The sequence below is a fragment of the Arvicola amphibius genome, chromosome 1 (genome assembly GCF_903992535.2).
Source record: "Arvicola amphibius chromosome 1, mArvAmp1.2, whole genome shotgun sequence".
Classification (NCBI taxonomy): domain Eukaryota; kingdom Metazoa; phylum Chordata; class Mammalia; order Rodentia; family Cricetidae; genus Arvicola; species Arvicola amphibius.
Window position 1 is genome coordinate 130,824,638 of NC_052047.1, and position 20,775 is coordinate 130,845,412.

Consider the following 20,775-nt stretch of genomic DNA (forward strand, 5'->3'; position numbering starts at 1 on the left):
CTGCAGTCTGTCTTTTCCCATCTCTTCCTTCAGGCTCTCCAGGTAGTTAAGTGCTGACATCTGGGTTGGGGTGGGGGTTGGGTTTGCACAGAGGTGACCCACAGGAAAATCTGGCAACACAAGCGAAGGCAATGGTTATTTCCAAAGAGGCCACAGATGCCTGGTCAGGGCTGCAGCTTGCCCTGACGCAGAGCTATGGACATGAACATCCTTTGCGTAGGCCAGGAAGAGATGGTGCCTCAAAAGACTGAAGGTTCCGGTCTCTTCTAGTGTGACTTGGGTAGACGACATCCTGTGCTTATAACTCATGAAAAAAACGCCCACGAGTACTGGTAATTTGGAAGTTTTATTTACTGGACATGGTTACTCAAGAGAACTTTTCTGTAAGATCAAGCAAAATTACGACTTCTCTTTGGTAAATTACAGTTTACATTGGTACAGTTTGACAAGACAAACTAAAAACTTTGTTCTAGGACAAAAAAGTATTTTCAAAAATCTATGTGAACATCTTATTTTCAAAGGTTTAAGGAAGATCTTGTCTACCAGTTATAAAAATGAAAACCAGTTAGAATTCTAATATGAACATTATTTACATTAGCTTAGAAAAATAGATTTGAGGCTAGGAAAGAACGCTGAACAACTAGTAGTCTGTACTTCCTCTCATTAGGCTAATTCCTTGATGTATCAAGGCTGACCCTGTTTCCTTGGTTAACAATGTCAATGCAAGCCTCTTTAGTAGGAAAAAGATAAGGGACCACTAAACTCACCTGTTTCCAAATGAATTCATCTTCACGCACACCACAGAGAACTTAAAAGCACTGTTCTAACCTTTCTGAAGATTACTGTTGCCACAATTCTATATTAATTTGCAAATTATAAGTAATAACTTTTATTTGAAAATATGCATATCAAAATGAATAGGTCTGAGGAAACATACCTGTAATGTATGGGCCTTTACCGCATTAGCAAATGATGTTACCCATCTAACACACTTGGAAGCTATCTGATAAACTTACATTAAAAGCTCAAAATCCAGTATGATCATCAAATCAGCTAAATAATGAGGAAAATGATTCAAAGTCACCCCCCCCCCACACACACAACAGGCTAAGGATGTAGCTTAGTAGTAGAGAACACGTCTCATGTATGAGAGGCCAGAGTTCAATACACAGCACCAGAAAAAAAGATTCTGACTCTAACTTTACATTTAAATCAAGTCTTTCATGTTCGGACAAGGTTCCCTTCAGAGTCCCTTAAAATGACAGTTCCCAAATACAGGGTGTGAGAAGAGCTAAGAACAATGTAGTGACCCGAGTCACAGAGCCGCATTTGTTCCGAGAGCCTCCTGTCTTTCATGGAAACAAAATGGTGATCACAGTGCTTTCTTACGACTTGGCAAAAATCAATTGGCAACCTTACCCCAGAAATCTCTGGAAGTATTACTAGTGTATGAAATCTAAAAGTTGGGGACGCCTGCCATGGAAAAGCCTACTTCTGCAGGTTATTAACAGCTGCTAAGTGGGGAAAGTATCTGTCCAGAAGTGGACACTGACACTAGAGAGCTCACAAATCAATGGCAAGTGCGTCCCGACTAGATAGACTCAGACAAACGGTGTTCACACAGACGTGGATGCACAGCTTCAGGGGAATGGCAAGTGCGTCCCGACTAGATATACTCAGACACTGCACTCACACAGACGTGGATGCACAGCTTCAGGGGAAGCCGGCACTCCAAGAGTCTGGCCTAAGATGTAGCTACGGCTAAGGAAATGGTATGATCAGCAACATTATCATTATTAAACCTTTAATATCAAATACATTTTTGTACATCATAACTAATTATAAAACAAACTCCAAAACTCCATAAAACCAGTAAGGTAAAAGCCCTTACAGAGAATCATATAAACTTTAGGTGTCACCAGGCTTGATTTCAGGAAAAGTCACTGTTTTTTGCCTACAAATAATCTATAAAACAGTATGGTATAAACAGATCTGAACTGTGCAGCACGGAGGCTGTAGCTTGCCCGTTCTTCTCCAGTTCAGGCTCTAAAGCTCATTCCCGTTCACACACTTGTGCTGCTGAAGCCTGTGTTTCCTGGACGACTCCAGCTGCTTTGCTCTCAGCCATCGCTCTCGCGACAGTGTGGTTTGGCCAGCGCTCAGGGACAGAAACCTGGTGTGAAATTTAAAAATTACCTAGAGTTAGGAAGATTAACTTAAAGTTTTAAGAACTAGGAAAGCTTTGAAGCCCATCAGGAGACAAGAACACGGTTACTACACACGAGCAAAGGCCAGGTGTGACCTCACAAAGAAGCCCCAAGGAGCCAGAATGAGAGGGTGGCTCACTCTTTAAAAGACTGTTCCCCTGCTGAATGTAAACCCTGCAATAAGTACTTTCAGCAGGTGGGTGTTCTTGTTGATTGATGATGCAGCCCGACTGCCGTTTCCTCTCCCTCCTCTCCTCCCAGCCTCTTCTCCCACTCTGCACCCACCCCTGTCTAGTCCTCCTCTTCTATTCAGAAAAGTGCAGGCCTCTCATGGATATCAATCCATGTATCAATTGCAGTAAGACTAATCTCCCCCCTCCCCACCCCCGCAACGTTTTAAGGCTGGACAAGGTGACCCAGTATGAGGAAAGGGGTCCCAAAAGCTGGCAAGAGTCAGAGACAGCCCCTGCACCCATTGTTAGGAGTCCTACAAGAAGACCAAGCTACACATCCCTAACATACAGCAGAGGGCCTAGGTCAGTCCCATGCAGGCTTCCTAGTTGTCAGTTCAGTCTCTACGAGCTTCTATGAGCCCAGGTTAGTTGTTTCTGTGGGTTTTCTTGTATCCTTGAACCCTCTGGCTCCTACCTTCCTTCCACCCCCTCTTCCACAGGGTTCCCTGAGCTCCTCCTAATGGGTTTTGTCTATGTTTGTGGGAGGCCCAGGGCTGACATCAGGAATCTTCCTCAACTACTCCCTGCCTTATTCATTGAAGCAAGGTCTCTCAACTGAACCCAGAGCTTGCTGATATGAGCGGGCTGGTCAGTTTGTTCTGGATTCCTCATGGCCATGCATACCCAGATTTTAGGTGGAATCTCAAACTTCAGTCCTCAGGCAAAAGCTTTACGCATCCCCTCAGCCCAGGAAGGTGTCTTTGAAGGAAAAGTTCTTTTGCTTTTAGAAGTCTGCCTCAGATACTGTTGAATAAATCAGAACTGCACACAGCCAAGAAAACAGGGAATTATGAGGCCAGGCGGTGGTGGTGCAGGTCTTTAATCCCAGCACTTGGGAGGCAGAGGCAGGCGGATCTCTCTGGCCCAGGTTAGTCTACAGTGAGTTCCAGGGCAGCCAGTGCTGTTACACAGACACTCTGTCTCAAAAAACCAAAAAAGGAAGAAGGGGACTGTGGAGGAGAGCCACTTACCGAGCCACCACAAGCAGCTGGTGGAGATCATCAGCTGTGATACTCTGAGGGTCGTTTTTACGCATTTCCACGAAGTCATCTTCAACCGCCTTTACCAAAAGAGCAATATACTTGTAAGTCTTCCTTCAAACCTCTTTAAGTGCATTTCAAACTATTTCCTTATTTTTATAAAGAGAAAGAAACATGGTCCTTGACTCAAGTAAAAATAGATGGACAAATGAGGCAAGATGGGTAAAAAGAGGAAAAACCAAATTTAACCTCCATTACAAAATGCAGCATGGAAATTATTCTACATGCAGCCCAGTCCCATTTGAGAATGCCGAACAGGCAGAGAAGCCAGCATCTTCCATGGAGATGCCATTAAACAGAAGAGACACCAGAGAAGCTGGCCCGGCAATGGGGGCTGCAGCGCACACCTGTAGTCCCAGTATTCAGAAGCTGAGGGAGAAGGACAAGTGACAGGGCTGCCGGGGCCACAGAGCATAACACAATGACTGCAGTTGGCTTTGCCAGACCCGACTCCTCCAGCAACTCAGGAACCAAGAACACAAGTGGCTCTGGGTAAGACAGTTCAACTTGTTTTGTTTCCAAACTCCACACCCCCACCTGAGGTAATGTCCTTGAAAACCAACAGCCTAGCAGACTTGGGAACAGCGGAGCGGGCAGGGCTGGAGTCTCTTTAATGCTCCACTCAGAGGACGGCTGCTCTGTCTGCAAGGCTGTCGTTTCTTAATCAAACTTAAAGCCCATTAAACATGTTCTACTATTGTTACCGCTAATATTTTGCTGTGCATACTATACAAATTATGCACTGGAAAGGGTTGTATACAACACACTATTATGCCATTATGTGCATGCAAGATCTAGAAGTAGCCAGTCCCAAGTACCTACTGGGGGGACTCTTGAGCATGCATCACTCTTGGATGGAGGAGGGGGTGAGCCACTATATAAAGAATTAAAGGAGATATCAATAAGAAGGAAACAATGATTAAAAAGAAGCAAATAGGAAATTCTATAGAAAAAAAATAAGGTAACTAATAGCAATAACAAATTTCTAGGTATAGATTTAAGCAGGCACAAAAATCAACCAACCAACTTCAAGACAGATAAAAAGAGAAAAGGGAAAATGAACAGAGCTCCAAAGGCATGGGGTTCACCAAATTCACTGACCAAGTGACAGGAGGGCTACCGGGAGAGAGGAAGCAGCAGGGGAACTGAAAGAAATAATGGCCTTAAACCTGAAGGGTGCTTGTTCAAGACATCATCAAAATACTGTGCACACCAAGCTCAGCAAACTGCAGCAGGACAGACTCAATAGAAGCCCACTGGCATCTACTCAGGGTCTTGGAGGTGTGCCCCTTAAGGAGGAACTGCTGCCGACAACCTGGGGAACAGACTGTGGGATGGGATAAGAGCTTTAATCCCAACACTCAAGAGGCAGAGGCAGGCAGATCTCTAATTTTTTTTTTTAGAAAAAGGCTCAATGGCAGGTGCTTAACCTCATGAAGGCCCTGAGTTTCAAAGAAAACACACCCTCAAGCGACACTAGAGTCCTTCAGATAGGAACAGAAAGCCCAGTAAAGGCAATGGCACAGGGAAATGCTGACCAGTGTAAAGATAGGCAGGGTGGTGTCTGCCTAACCCCACATTCCCTCCAAGTCCAAGTCTAGCTTGGGCTACATAGCAAAACCATAGATGACTCAAAAAAGCAATAAAAATTTTGTTTGTTTGTTTGGTTTTTTTTTTTTTTTTTTTTTTTTTGGTTTTTTGAGACAGGGTTTCCCTGTAGTTTCTAGAGCCTATCCTGGATCTAGCTCTTGTAGACCAGGCTGGCCTCGAACTCAGAGATCCGCCTGCCTCTGCCTTCCGAGTGCTGGGATTAAAGGCGTGCGCCACCACCGCCCGGCTAAAAATTTTGTTTTCTTGTTTAAGCTTTTTCCCCTCTGGTTTAAAAGAGAATTGCAACAAAGCGATAATTAAGTGTTATGGATATACAACACACAAGGATATAATCTGTGAAATAACATGAACGAGGGGATGAAGAACAGACTGGAAAAGAGCAAACTTTCATGTATAAGTGTAGTTACACCATCTGCCAATCTTAAAGAGACCAAGGCGCCTAACCTGATGAGGTAGGAGACAGACTGCTCACTGCTCTGATAGACAAAGGAACTGGTTCTGATCCCTAGCACTGAAAATAATTAAACCAAGCAAACAAAGCCAAAAGCAATTCAAATGCAGAAAGGAGGAGGCAACTAAGTAAATGGACAGAGAATGAATCCGCTTCACGCAGCAGATGACATACTAAAGGCAAGAGACGGCAAACACCAACTCTGCCTTACAGGTAACTGCGCTTAAGTCACATAGAGTGAACCCCAAAACTACAGGATTTCTTGCTGTGCTAAGACATACCTTGGTTATGTCATCTGAAATGTTGTAATCCAGAAATCTCAGGAGGGTCAGGTAGATGCGGAACTTGTTGAGCACAGACGGCAGCACAGCTGAGAGAAGGCTGTTCATGTACTCCTCCATGTTGGGCGGGATCAGCTGGGGCTGTAAGTGAATCTGGCAGTCTGCCTGGAAAGAGGAAATGAACTGATTTCCAAGGTCCTATGATAACCTACATTTAGAAGACGCAGCTCTCAACTTGGAAGGGAATTAGAAAATAGCAGGTATTTGAGGAGGGAAGTATTTTTAAAATCTTAGTGTACTCAATCTGTTTGACTGCATCACAAAAGACATGAAACCATTGCAGTGTGATTTTCTATCTGGCTCAAGACAAGATCTTATCCTGTAAGTCAGGCTAGCCTTTAAGTCAATATACAAACATTTGAGATGGACATAGTTCAGCTGGTGAGGATGCTTGCTGCCAAACCTCATGCCCTGAGCTTGATCCCCAGGACCCACGTGATGGAGAGAACAACTCCTTCAAGTTGTCCTCCAGCCACTGCATGTGCACACACGCATCACATGACTGGCAAAAGAGGAACAAAGGGAGTAAGAACAGCAGTCTGGATTATTAAGGGAAATTAGCTTCTCTTTATTTCTAGATATTATAGGCTCTCCTACTAGTAGCTTTGGTTATCTTGTGATGTTCAGGTTCTTAACAGTTATAAATTTTTACAATGAGGTAAAATGAGACACCAGATTCCCTTATTAATAATTAGCAGCTACCATCTCCTTTTTTGTAACCTATCAGTGGAACTCAGAGCCTTACATAGACAGGCAAGTGCTTTACTACTGAGCTGTACTCACAGGTCTTTTGAGGTACGGGTCTTACTATGCCACCAAGGAAGGATGTCACTTGGCCACCTTCTCACCCCAGCCTCCTCAGTGTAGGATCACAGGCATGGACTAACACTCCAAGCTCACCCACAATTCATAAACAAATACAACTTATTAAAATAATAAGCAGCACTGAGCTAAGGAAATGGTTTAGCCTGTGAAGGAATACCCTTGTGGGGCAGAAGAGGAAGAGATGGTGCAGCAATTTAAAGCACTTAACTACTTTACAGAGGACAGTTTGAATCCCAGCACACATACTGGGTGGCTCACAAATGCATTTAACTTCAGCTCCAAGGCTCCAATCCCCCAGTTCTGGTTTCTATGGCTGTGAATGAGCACAGGCACACACCCACACTGATAAAATAGTAACACTTGGAGCTGCAGAGCTGGCGCAGTGGTTAGGAGCACTTGCCGTGCGCTTGCAGAAGACCTCGGTCTGGTTCTAGCACATACATGGTGATTAACAGCCAACCTAACTCCAGCTGCAGGGGATCAAATGCCCTCTTCTGTCCTCCATGGGCACCAGGGCATGTAAGTGATGAACATACATACATGTATGCACTCATACACATAAAATAAAATATAAAATAAAGTGTGGTACACACACATAAAATGTGTTTTGGCTTTTTTTTAGAAAGGGTCTCTCTGTGTAGTCCTGGAGCTCACTATGGAGAACAGCTGATCTCTAGCTCAGAGATCTGCATGTCTCTGCCTCTCCCAGAGATGAGAAGTACAACACCACACCTGGCCCCAAAAAATTAAACCTTCAAAACACACACACACACACACACACACACACACACAGCTTGAGGACCAGCCTTAAATCCCTAGAATCTACATAAAAATGAAGGGTGTGTTGGTATACTCTTGTAATCCTTCAACACACACACACACACACACACACACACACACACACAGAGAGAGAGAGAGAGAGCTTGAGGACTAGCCTTAAATCCCTAGAATCTACATAAAAATGAAGGGTGTGTTGGTATACCCTTGTAATCCCAGGTGAATCTGTGGCTTGCTGGACAGTCAGACCAATTAGCCTACTTGGCTAGGTCCAGGCCAGTCAGAGAGACCCTGTCTCAAAAGGCAAGGTGTACAGTTCCTGAGAAACAGCACCCAAGGGCGACCTGTGGTCTTGACACACACTGCACAAGCGCATGCATCTGCACACAGGGACAATATAAGCAATAAAAACAAACAAAGTGACAACAGTAACCCCTCCACTTAACCATGAGCTGTCTGTCATACCGGGAGCAGGGACCGCCCCTCAGACGTGATGAGGACGTTGATGTTGCACGGGAACTCCATCTGGTGGTAACTGAAGTCATAGTCCACCTTCTGCCAGGTTATCAGGTTGCTCAGGGCAGTCACATTATGAACACCTGCAAGAGCAAGACCGTTACTGGCAGTGATGTGATTTTAATCGCACTCAAATTAGTTTGGCTGACAATAATCTTAACACATGTGATTTTCTGGCAAGTTCTTACTTCCTAGGCCATGGTTATAAGATGGGAATCATTTCTTTAAAAAGTAAGGTTGTTGAGTTTTCTCAATCTATATATTTTTGAGAGAGGGTTGAATGAAGCCCAGGCTAGCCTTGAACTCCTAGTTCTCCTGCCTCTACCTTCCAAGTGACAGGAATGTAGGTGGGTGCCACCACCCCTGGCTAAACCTTCCTGATTTTAGGCTCCTCTTTGCCTTAAATTCCCAGTGTTCATTATTTTTTCATCTATTTTTTGTGCCCAACCTCCTCCCAGCACAGCGCCACTACTCCAGCACCGCACACTCCTCACAGGAACAGGACCCAGCAGCTCTCTCGTCTTTGTGAGGGGGCAGGGGACTGTGTAGTAAACCAGGCTGGCCTCGAATTCACAGAGATCCGCCTGCCTCTGCCTCCCAAGTACTGGGATTAAAGATGTGCGCCACCATCTCCTGGCTTCTTGTTGTTTTTTTAACATATTCCATAACTGAGGCTAGTTTAAACCAAATGGTCTATGTTTTTCCCCCAGAAATCATTAAAAACTATTTATGGGATGTATAAAATATTACATTAAGGGGCTGGAGAGATGGCTCAGCGGTTAAGAGCATTGCCTGCTCTTCCAAAGGTCCTGAGTTCAATTCCCAGCAACCACATGGTGGCTCACAACCATCTGTAATGAGGTCTGGTGCCCTCTTCTGGCCTGCAGGCATACACGCAGACAGAATATTGTATACAAAATAAAAATAAATATTTTAAAAAATATTACATTAAATCTTTTCTATCCTTTTTGAGCTAACAGACAACCAACAAAATATCATAATAAAAGTTAGTATACACAGTTTGTAGTACATGCATGTTTTAAAACATGGTAACTATAAGTTTGCCTTAGAAATCATTGCTAGGTCTGACTAAATGGAGCAAAGCCACAAGAGGACAGGAGGTCTGCATGCCTACCTGAGGTGTCCAACTGCCCTTGCTCTAGAAGAGTCTCATCAATGACCAGGGACGTGTTGTTGGGCAGCTGGAGGAGACCGCTGACCAATCGGTTGGCTGTATAGTCTTTGTGGGGAATGAATTTCAATTGGTTCATGTTTTCTATTGTCATCTGTAGACGAAAAGACTGAAACAGACATTATAATGAGGAAGGATCCAAGTTTCTCTATTAAAAAATACACACAGACACATATTGAGTCAAAACACGTGTGCTTCACATGGTAAGACATCATTTCTAAGGGAAGAAGCTGTGGCCACACCTCAAACCATGCTTCTTACGGCTACTTGTTCTCCGTCTTCAGCTGGGCCTGGTGCACGCTGGGGAGATAAGGCCAGCCGCAGACACAAAGAAAATTTCTGTGTGTATGTGTGTGGTTTTTTTTTTAAAGTCTTGCTGACTTTAAAAAGTAATTTTTACTCTAAAACAAGTGGTAGACAGCTCAAATATCAGATACCCAGAGGCTGAACTTCACTATTCCTTTAAGACGGTGCACACTGCAGCACAGAGCATGGCCTCCCCCTTGCCTCCAGCCCCCACCGCACTCGGCAGTCTGCTGTCTGCTCTGGACCCCTCTACTCATACACGGTGCAGCCTTCAGAAAAGCACAGGGTAGGGGTCTGTGCAAGAGGAAGATCACAGCTAAAGTTTAAGAGAATTTTAAATACTTTGGCTTAATTTTCTTAGAAAGGAGGGTGGGAATTGTTTATAGATACAGAAGAAGTCCCAGAAGAGGTGGGGCTTGTCAAAAACGGTGGCTGGCTGCAGAGATGGCTCAGTGGTTAAGAACACTTGTTCTTGCAAAGACATGGGTTCTACTCCCAGCACTCATACAGAGGCTTATAACTGTCCATTACTCTAGTTCCAGGGGACCCAACACCCTCTGTTGTCACCATGGCACCTGGCATGTACATGCTGCACCGATATACATGCAAGGTAAACACACATACATCTTAAAACAAAGAAAAAAGTGGCCATGTGCTGGGACTGAGACAAAACCACAGGCAGGAAACATATAACCAGTAGTCAAACTGAGTGTTCTATTACAGAGAAGAGCACTGAGAAAGGGCCTAGTGCCAGATGAAAGAGGAGACAGGGTCAGTGAAAAACAAAACAAGGAAAAGTGACCAGAACAAAATGCAAACACACACCACACTGTCACTTCTAAGCTCCTTCCTCCACCCTCTCCCATGAAAAATGTAGCCTATGAACCTCTGGGCTCACAACTGACAGCTGGATGGCCTTTGGCGCCACTTTGTGTCTGAGAGCTGGTACTACACCAGCTTCTTTGTGGACATCCCTTACTCCAAGTAGGAGAGAGGAAGGACATGACCCCAGCCAGGCAGCCACCAGGTCAGCTCCAAAACCATCCATGAGTCTTAGGCCACTCTGTATAGATAGGCAAATGGGCACCACCAGTGTCTCCTATCCCATTTCAAGTGCTTCGTTGTCCTGCCATGGCTTTTTTTTAAAGATTTATTTACTTATTAATAAATCTTTAAATGTATAAAGTGTTCTGCCTGCATGTATGCCTGCAGGGCAGAAGAGGGCAACAGATCTCATTACAGATGGTTGTGAGCCACTGTGTAGTTGCTGGGAATTGAACTCAGATCCTCTAGAAGAGCAGTCAGTGCTCTTAACCTCTGAGCCACCTCTCCGCCCTCTGCCATGAATTTTTTTTATTATTTATTTAATTATGTATACAGTATTCTGTCTGCGTGTATGCCTGCAGGCCAGAAGAGGGCACCAGACCCCATTACAGATGGTTGTGAGCCACCATGTGGTTGCTGGGAATTGAACTCTGGATCTTTGGAAGAGCAGGCAATGGTCTTAACTTCTGAGCCATCTCTCTAGCCCTGCCATGAATTTTTAAAGCACACACCAGCAATTACTTTCTTGGTCTTGTACTACAAACACATAAAACTCAGAGAGCCTATTTCAGGAGCTGTGGGCTTTGGGAACTGCTGAGACCCTATTACAGGGCTTATGAATGAGCTCTGGGAACTGCTAAGACCCTGTTACAGGGTTTATGAATGAGCTCTGGGAACTGCTAAGACCCTGTTACAGGGTTTATGAATGAGCTCTGGGAACTGCTAAGACCCTGTTACAGGGTTTATGAATGAGCGCTGGGAACTGCTAAGACCCTGTTACAGGGTTTATGAATGAGCGCTGGGAACTGCTAAGACACTGTTACAGGGTTTATGAATGAGCGCTGGGAACTGCTAAGACACTGTTACAGGGCTTATGAATGTGTCACACATTTACCCTAATTCCTTCGAAATGGAAGACAGATGAGTTTTACTGTAGAGAATGTACAAACGCAAGCAACAGGTTTTCAGATACTACACCAGCTATCATCTACAATACCCCAGATCAAAACACATCACCACAGGTGCAAATGCGGAAATGGACTAGAAAATCTAGGGGTCTCCTACTAATTTAGAAATTCAAGAGCTTGGGAAAACCCAAAACAGTGTCAGTTTTATGATTATTTTGATAAATATAATAAATTATTCAATATAGAAATTAGTGAAAGCATAGCCTGTTGAGTAAGTGGTCCCAAGACCTTGGGACTCTGCTGCTTCTGCAGGGCCTGAAGCACAGCATGAGAGGTGGTTCAGTGAAGGGCCTGCCTGGCTTCACTTTTTAAGACCCAAAGAAGTGGCCAGCATTTTTAGATATAGCACTCATCAGAGCAATTCCCCTATCCCCAAGATCCCAACACACAAAAAGTACATTCCAAATGGTTCCAAACAGTACCTAACTGGGCCATGGAGATGGGCAGCTGAGAGAACTGAGCTGGTAGAATTTCGAGCTTATTTAGATCTCAAGTTTAATATGCACACAAAGGGCCAAACTGAAGGGCCAAACTGGCATCGGCAGGAAGCATGATCTTGAGGGAGTTACTGCCATTGCATTAATCTTTAGATTTACAGATTTGTGCTGGTCGATCAGTGTCAATGCTGCGGGTACATTTTAAATTATGTCAGTTGGTGGGGTTGTCGCTTGTCAATGAGATCCACAAGGAGCACAAAGTTAGTGCTTGAGGTGTGTAAAACATAACTGGCTTTGTTGTTCACAATCAGAATATTATCTTACTGCTGGGACAAGGTGCTGAATGATCCGATACAGGTGTTCTGTGAAGGTGCTATTTTGTGGGCAGCCACTCAGGTTAACTGTGAATTTTCCTAGTGGAAGAACATCTCTTCTTGTATATCTAGAAGAGGGGAAAAGAAAAAACAAAATAAAACAAACAAACAAACAAAAACAAAGGTAAGATACTGAAATACCAGCATTAGACATTTTGCAGAAGCAGTAAGAAATGGCTCAGTGGTTAAGAGCACTGGCTGCTCTTCCAGAGGACCAGGGTTCAATTCCCAGCACCCACACAAGAGCTCACAGCCGTCCTTGGAACTCCAAGAATAAGATGCCCTCTTCTGGCTTCCAGCAGCACTGCATGGACAGATATGCAGGCAAAACAGCCATACACAAAAAATAAAAATAAATTCAATGTTTTTTTGCAGAACACCAGCTATTTTATCTATCAAACAGCAGCAGTTAAATAATAACCAATACTTAAGCGACTACTCACATGCCTTTTCACCCCTCTCCAAACATTTCAAGGTGGGCTGTATTAAGAACTCTGAAGTACAGGTAGAGCACCCTTATCCAAAACACTGAGACTTAAGTGCTTCAGAACGTTTGCAAACTTCCCTGGCTAAGCATGCCTAGTGTGAGCTGGTAGCTACTGCTTCCCAGTTTGACTTCAGCAGTATGCCTGTGGCTCAGGTACTTCAGACTTCCCAACATTTCATGCTTTTCCGTTAGGGGTGTCCAGCCAGTCAAACCATGACAGCGCTCTGACATGAACCTTGTTTCCAAGCATTGCATACTGCCTTAGATGCCACCGGGAGAAAGGGAAGAGTTACAATGGAAAGATGCTGACTATAACAGCATTTACGTACAGATGTGCGCGCATACACGCACGCACAAAGTGTGAAGGTCTTTGGGAAATGGTTACAGTATGGCACAAATATGATGAAATGGCACACAGTCATTAGAAAGCTTGTCAAGAAGGCAGGGTGTGGTGGCATGCCCTCAATCCTAGCACTCAGGAAACAGAAGCAAAAGGATCTTTATGAGTTCCAGGGCCAGCCTGGACTATATAGAAGGTTCCAGGCCAGAACTTCATAGTGACACCCTATGTTCAAAAAAAAAAAAAAAAGAAAGAAAAAGAAAAAGAAAAAAAAAGAAAACTCAAACCAAAACAAAACAAAGAGAGAAAATTAAATGGAAAAAAACAAGATAAAGATCTGTGTTTTAACCACAAGTGACACCCACATTAGTAAACATAACACATGGATATAAACCAAGGAACACACACAAGTAGTAAATGGGAAGAGACTGGCATGGGAGAGCAGGCAATTTTCTTCCTGATATTAGGATACATTACCTTTTAAAGTAAAACAAAAAAAACCTGTTGGGGGGTGGCAGCACATGCTTTAATAGTCTCAGGAGGCAGAGACAGGCAGAGCTCTGAGTTTGAGGCCAGTCTGGTCTACAGAGCAAGAGCCAGGACAGCCAGGACTACACAGAGAAACCTCATCTCAAGAAGAAAAAAAAAGAAAAAAGGGTGTGTGTGTGTGGAGGAGATAAAGTCAACATACAAACTAAAAAGAAACAAAGACAGTATCACTGCTGAAAAGCAAAGCCCGGAGAAGTACAATACAAATGGTGTGGGCACGCACAAGGGGACCCTGGGTTAAGCTACATTCCCATACAGAAGGCGGAAAAGAATGCAGAAAAGATGCAACAGCTCGTTTCACTCATCAGTCATGTACTGTCTGATCTTGCCTCTAATGTTTACTAAGAGGACACAATCAAAATGTTTTGTGTGAAACTAAGAAAAGGTGAAAAAGAATCTGTATTTGGTGCAACATTTGTTCTATGGAACAAAAAAAATCCCATTTGAATATGGAGCTGACACCTACAACAAACAACTGAAGCCACACTTGTTCCCTTCCACTCTCTACCCCACACCTCAGGTCCCACGAAGAGGAGAGCACTTACACTGTTGAGATGAGATGCAATATAAGGTATTCTGCAGCCAAACTATCTCCCAGGAGTGCATGAGTGAGGAATCCAAGCAGCTCTGCTCTGACTGGAGACAACTCAGACATGAAACTGGACACAACTGCAGAAGGAAGGAGTAAAGGAAATGAGAGTACGCATGGCAGCTCTGCACCAGTGCAAGAGCAGGAAGGAACACTACATTTCTGGGGACAGTGAGCATGGACTTAGAATAATCGTCAACAAATGAGGCCATTATTAGAGTGGGCAAGATGGCTCAGAAAATAAAGGCATTTGACACCAAGTTCAATGACCTGATAACCTAAGTTTGATCCAATGACGCACAGAGTGGAAGGAGAGGAGTGACTTCTTTATATTCTCCTCTTGCGTCCACATGCACGCCCTGGCACATGCATGCTCTACATCCCCCCACAAATAAAAGACAGACTTTCTCTGTGGAGCCTGTCCTGGAACTCTCTCTGTAGACCAGGTTGGCCCGAACTCACAGAGATCCACCTGTCTCTGCCTTCCGAGTGCTGGGATTAAAGGCGTGCACTACCACCACCTGACCTTAGGTTTCATGTCAATGACAGAATTAATAGAAGAGGAAATGGGGCAAAGCCACAAACGTTACTAGAGAACTCACTCTGCTGAGCAGGGACTATGGCCCACATGGAGGTGAAACTGCCTGCCACTCATGGGCCCAACACTTACACTTACAGGTTCTGCTCTCCTCCTTGTTAAGGCAAGTGGGTAACAAAGGATTGATGTGCTGCAGCTTCTGGGCTAAAATAACATGAATTCTTGGCACTAATGAAGCTGGAGGACTATGCACCCTCTGCTCCTCTGCCATGTCTGAGCACTCCATGGGGTCCAGCAGTGCAGAGGCATCCCTGTGGAGAGGGAGATGTTGTTTAGAGATACCAAATAGCAAAGAAGTACAAACAACAAGAACTCTGAAGACAGACTCAGAATCCTGCTCATGGGATTCTCCATCTCCCAAGGCAGAATGCGGTCCCTCAATCTAAAATGTTTTTTATCACTCAGAAGTGCTGGGTGATGGCACAGCACAACGGGTGTCCTCTACTGCCCAGGACCATTGTGTTCAACTCAGTGAGCGAACAGTGTCATGCGCACGACAGAGGATGTCATTCACAAGATCATTTCAAATCAGGGGTTCCTTGAATTCTCATCACATCACAACCCTGGGATCCTTTCCTCCAAAGCCACAAGTGCTTATTATTGAGTGTGGAGACTCATTCATCTCTATCTTGCTAATGATCTTTGCTAAATTCTATTCTTATGTGATGCTCCACCTCACTTCAAAGTGTGGGCAAGTGATTAAAATGGTGTGAACATTGAGGTTTGCTAATCAATTCAAATATGATAGACTCACTCTGCAGCCACTGAACAAATGACTAAAATGTGTAAAGTCTTCGACTATACTATGCACAACGTCAACACTATACATACAAACTCCATCAGATCTCACAGTTCACAAAGTCTACCCCAGTCTCCCCTCTGAATCAAGAAGCCTCAGAAATCAAGTAATTTAGAAGGAAAGCTGTTGGGTGTTGTAGCACATGCCTTTAAACCCAGCACTCAGGAGGCAGAGGCAGACAGTGAATGAGTTTGAGGCCAGCCTGGTCTATAGAGTGAGTTCCAGGACAGCCAGGGCTACACAGAGAAACCTTGTCTTGAGGGGGAAAATTTTTGTCAATGTTTTTGCATTGTTTTTTTTTTCCTTTTCTTTTTTGAAACTGGGTCTCACTATTGTAGTCTTGGCTGTATTGGAACTCACTATGTAGAACCATGCTGGCCTTGAACTCACAGAGGTCCACCGGCCTGTGCCTCCTGAGAGCTGAGATTAAGGCCTACGCCACCATCCCTGGCTTTTTCCAATATTTTTAAGTGTATGTAGAAAGCCAATGACCACGCAGCATCCAGCAAGTCTCCTGCAGGTGTGACGGTGCCAGTCCTTCCTTCCCTTTGGCAAAAGGAAAGATTGAACAAGGTCTAGATTTCCACATTTCATTATATAATTTTTAAAAATGGAAAAAACACAACTATACCATCCCTTATCAAACAAATAAAGGGGTAGGAATGAAATATGTAGCTACATGTTTTCTCAAAGGAAAGTCAGAGACTAGGACTCAGGTTCCCAGGGGTTGGGAACACACAAAGACACTCCTGGGGTAGCACAGCCCTCTACTTCTGTAGGGGTGAAGAACAGCTGGGAAATGAAATGTAACCACACAAATGAACCTACATGAAATGAACACCAGAATCTAAATGGACAAGAGAGACACGTGGGCCGCTGCAGAGGGCAGCACCTGCACACAAAGACTCCCTCTGAAACAAAAGAGCACAGCCGCAGGTGTGCTGGCGTAGACCTGCAACCCTAGCATTCAGCACGCAAAGGCAGGACTGACACAGTCGGAGGAAAGCCTGGTCCAGAGTGGCGTGCTGTCTTAAAGACAACAAATGAGAACACCAGACATTGGAACAGACAATGGCCGTGCCACAGTGGCACCGCTCCCCAACTCTGTAATCCCTTCTGTGCGCGCTGTAGAACTGAACAAGGCACTGAGACGATGACTATATGACCACAGGAGGAAGACAACTGGAGTGGTGGAGCGTGTGCTGGCTGCGTATGAACTCGCAGCTTTTTCTTTCTGGAGATTGTCTTGCTACATACATTACATGGTCCATGCTGGTCTAGAACTCAATTCTTTCTGTCTTAGCCTTCTAAGTGTTGGTATTATGCATGTGTATCACCTGCACAACAAATTCATAGCTTTGCACAGAAAATATAGAAATATATTTAAAATGTTAATATGTGAGGATCCTTATCTATTACCCTCCATAAAACTCAACTCCAAATGAATCAAGCAGAGTATACTTGAATTTACAGGTTCAGGAAGACTTTCTAATGTGGGATGTCCTTCTGTATATGTGTTGCTTTTATTAGTTGATGAATAAAGTTGTTTCGGCCAATGGCTTAGCAGAGTAAAGCCTGACGGGAAATCTGAACAGAGATGGATGGATGGATGGATGGACGAAGAGAGGGCAGAGTTGAGGAGATGCCACGTAGCCACCGAAGGAGTAACATGCCGCACCAGTAAGCCACAGCCTTGTGGCAATACACAGATTAATAAAAATGGGTTAATTTAAAATCTAAGAGCTAGCTAGGAATACACCTAAGCCATTGGCCAAAACGGCTTTATTTATCAACCAATAAAAGCAACACATATTCAGGAGGACTTCCCACATCCACTTTCTTAACAGGAGCCCAGAGGACAGGCACTGAGAGTAACAACTGACAGATGGGATCACATGAAGCCCTGTGAGATGGCACAACCTTGAAGAAGCAGGGAAAAGTAGAGGTCTCTAGAAAACCAGAGTGCCTGATGGGAGATTATGGAACTGGGTTTTTCTTCTCCCTGTCTTGTATGTCCTAGCCACTAGATGAGTATTTTCTTCTCAGCTATACTTCCCAGCATGATACAATACCTCCATATAGAACAGAAGAGCCCAGTGCACGTGATGGGAACGCCACAGCTGCGAGCCACACAGTGACTCTCTTTATAAGTGGAAGAGCTCAGGTACAAGAACAGAAAGATAACAGCTTCCTAGCTCTGTCCATCACTAGGATCCAAAACTGAACCAAACCCAGTTATCAGTACTTAACTCCACTTAAATAAAATTACTTACCAGAGGAAATGCCTTCCTGGAAAAACTAAAGAATAATAAGCAGGTAAATACAAAGCTCAAGTTGCTTAATGTGACAGAAAATAAATATTGAAAATGTAAGGTTACCTATGATTGTTAAGGACCTACAGTTGTTGTGGAACGTTACTTTAACTAGGCAAACACTTGTTTATGCTGCATTTGTTTAGCAATGTAAAGATGTGTTGCTTTGCCTGTCTAAGACACCTGATTGGACTAATGAAAAGCTCAACAGTCAAAACTAGGCAGAGGAGAGATAGGTGGGGCTGGTGGCAGAAAGAATAAGTAAGTGGAGGGCTCCTGAGGGAAAAGAAAATGAGGAGAACAAGGGAGAGAGGGATACATCCACCTGCCAGCCAGACATGGAGTAGAACATATAGAATGAAAGAAAGGTATAAAGCCTAGAGGTAAACACCGATGAAGAGAAACAGATTAAGCTAGGTGGGCAAGCATAACTAAGGCTGAGCATTCATAACTAATAGTAAATCTCCATGTCAATGATCTGGGGCTAGCAGTCAAATAAAGTCTGCTACATTGGGTGCCCAACATGGGGCCTGAATTTCCAGTACAGGCCCTGAGAAAGCTGGGGGGGGGGTGTGGGAATATGGGCTCCTTTAAGAGATCTACGGATTTCAAGCACCTGAGTAGCTAGAAGGTTTAAGCAGAAGCAAAAAGCTAAGTAAAAATGCCTGCCACTGTGCAGGTACCAACTTCTAGAGCTGGGGTCATTAGCTGCAGCTCCCAGTAGGACACACTCGTGGGGAAATAAAGCTCAGCTTTCACAGACATGAGTGGGGTAGAGCCACTCACCAGCACAGAGCTGCACAGCAAGGTTTGGCTCACATAGTCAGAATAAGGCTAGAAACACACAGTTACAGTGTTTAAATGTGCATAGGCTTAAGGGAAAAAAATATGGGTATAGATAGACAGCCATAGAAAAAAACAGTTTATAAATAGACAGAGTAAAATAGTATAAAAATAAGTCACATAAAGATGGGAATACAAGGGAGTATTATGCTTGTTGAATTTGAATTTTTGGAATGCTGATGAGAACAACAGCTACTGAGAGGACACTGTGTGTAAAAGGGTCTGCTGAGTTAAACCACCTGGATTACTTCAGGGATTCTTAACTTTAAAATGGAAACCAGAGACTGCATTGCGTTGGGAAAGAGGTCATGCTTGTGAATCCACAGCAAACAAAGGCTAAGGATTCCTTCAAGGTTAAAAGAGATCAGGTTGGATGGAGGAGACCTCCTGAAGTTTTGGCTATAGACATAAAAACAAAAAAAAAAAAAACAAAAAAACAAGAAAAGCTACAAGGCAGGTGTCGTGTATGCTGGTCCCTCTGCATGAGGCAGCTCCAAGACTGCACAACGGTATTAGCTAGTTCTCCCAGAATTTGACCATACCTCAATTTTCTCAGGCTTCCCCAAAGGACTGCATCACCCTCAGACAACAGGAAGCTGTCTAGAGAACACAATGCCCACATTCCCAAGAGGTAGAGTGGGTGTTTTTTTGCTCATTTGGTGGGTTATAGATATTTGTCATCATTTAGGGGAGTTGGGTTGCAAAACTGTTATTGATCATGGGAAGAAAAGAAACTAAGAAAAGGAGGTTAGTTAGAGGGTTCTGTGAAAAAATGAGATACAGGAATATAGAACAAAAAGACAACTATTAACCTCAAATATTGTACATTGGTATGAACTTTGATATATTAATACAAATTTAAAGTTATTTTTGTTATACTGTATGTATGTTTCTATTCTTGTTTGGGGTATTGTGCTTATGCAGCTCATTTAAAATGCAATGTATAATTAAGAAATGCAGATAAGTAATTGGTCATCTACAATACAAAACTTGGAAAAAATCAAACTTGTAGTCATATTAGGTATATTTTCAAGGTTAAACATATATTTTAGAAAGATAGGTGATCTTCTAAAACTTCAAAAACCTACAAATTATGGCATTTCATATATTTTGTTAGCATAGGGCTTTTCATGACAGTGAGACATGTCTGCTTCAGGCAGAACCAATTTACTTCAGAAAGGATGATGGACATTGAAGAATCTCCATATGGAGTTTGCTTTCACTGTGGCAAAGCTAGACATTTGGGCAAAAAAACTTCCCTTGCCTGACCTCCTGACAGTACGCTGCACAGACTTCCCTGTTGATTCCTGACAGTACGCTGCACAAGACTTCCCTTGTGATTCCTGACAGTACGCTGCATAGACTGGACAGGGATGACACAAAGGGAAAAGACTGACGAACTTTGCCAAAACATGGCAGGACCTTCCTTCAAAATTCTTGCTTCATAGAAAAGGCTACCAGATATTCTAGGGCTGTAAACAAAGATGGATGCCCCGATGTGACAAAGGAATCTCGGGTGACCGTCTACACAGCCAGGTGTTTCTGCCGTTTCTATAGTTTTTGGAAGTGGCTTGCACTGTACTTTATGTTTACTCAGTTGAAGACTAGATAGTTATAGTTGAAGGTTTCTTTAGTCATGATAGAAGGTAAATTAGGTACAAACCTCTGGACTCACCAAGATAGGATAAATAATATTTTCTCTGAATTTGCCAAATACAAATGGACTTGATACTGTAAATGTAATCCTTACCTAATAATTGTTCTTACTGTATATAGTTTTACTATGTTAAAGCTAAAACCCTTCCTTTTGGACAAGAGGTGGAAATGTGAAATATTACTTTAAACTAGGGCAAAGATGTGTTACATTCGTTTATGCTGCATTTGTTTAATTATAATAAAGATGTGTTGCTTTGACTGCCTAAGGCACCTCACTGGT

General features: G+C 43.6%; 1 protein-coding gene across 2 annotated transcripts in view; it reads right to left on the reverse strand.

Moving 5' to 3' along the window:
- Positions 1-327: 327 nt before the first annotated feature.
- LOC119822025 (minichromosome maintenance complex binding protein) overlaps positions 328-20,775 on the reverse strand; it is a 50,550-nt gene continuing 30,102 nt past the window's right edge. Inside the window, exons 9-16 of one of the 2 annotated variants that reach the window (XM_038341115.1) lie at positions 14,964-15,136; positions 14,244-14,367; positions 12,273-12,390; positions 9,137-9,302; positions 7,951-8,084; positions 5,824-5,988; positions 3,412-3,500; positions 328-2,173 (exon numbers count right to left, since the gene is read on the reverse strand). In XM_038341115.1, the coding sequence (XP_038197043.1) occupies positions 2,047-2,173; positions 3,412-3,500; positions 5,824-5,988; positions 7,951-8,084; positions 9,137-9,302; positions 12,273-12,390; positions 14,244-14,367; positions 14,964-15,136 (1,096 nt within the window). In that variant the 3' untranslated portion in view covers positions 328-2,046. Of the gene's footprint in view, positions 2,174-3,411; positions 3,501-5,823; positions 5,989-7,950; positions 8,085-9,136; positions 9,303-12,272; positions 12,391-14,243; positions 14,368-14,957; positions 15,137-20,775 lie in introns of both variants that reach the window. The other variant, XM_038341106.1, reaches the window with a different exon arrangement.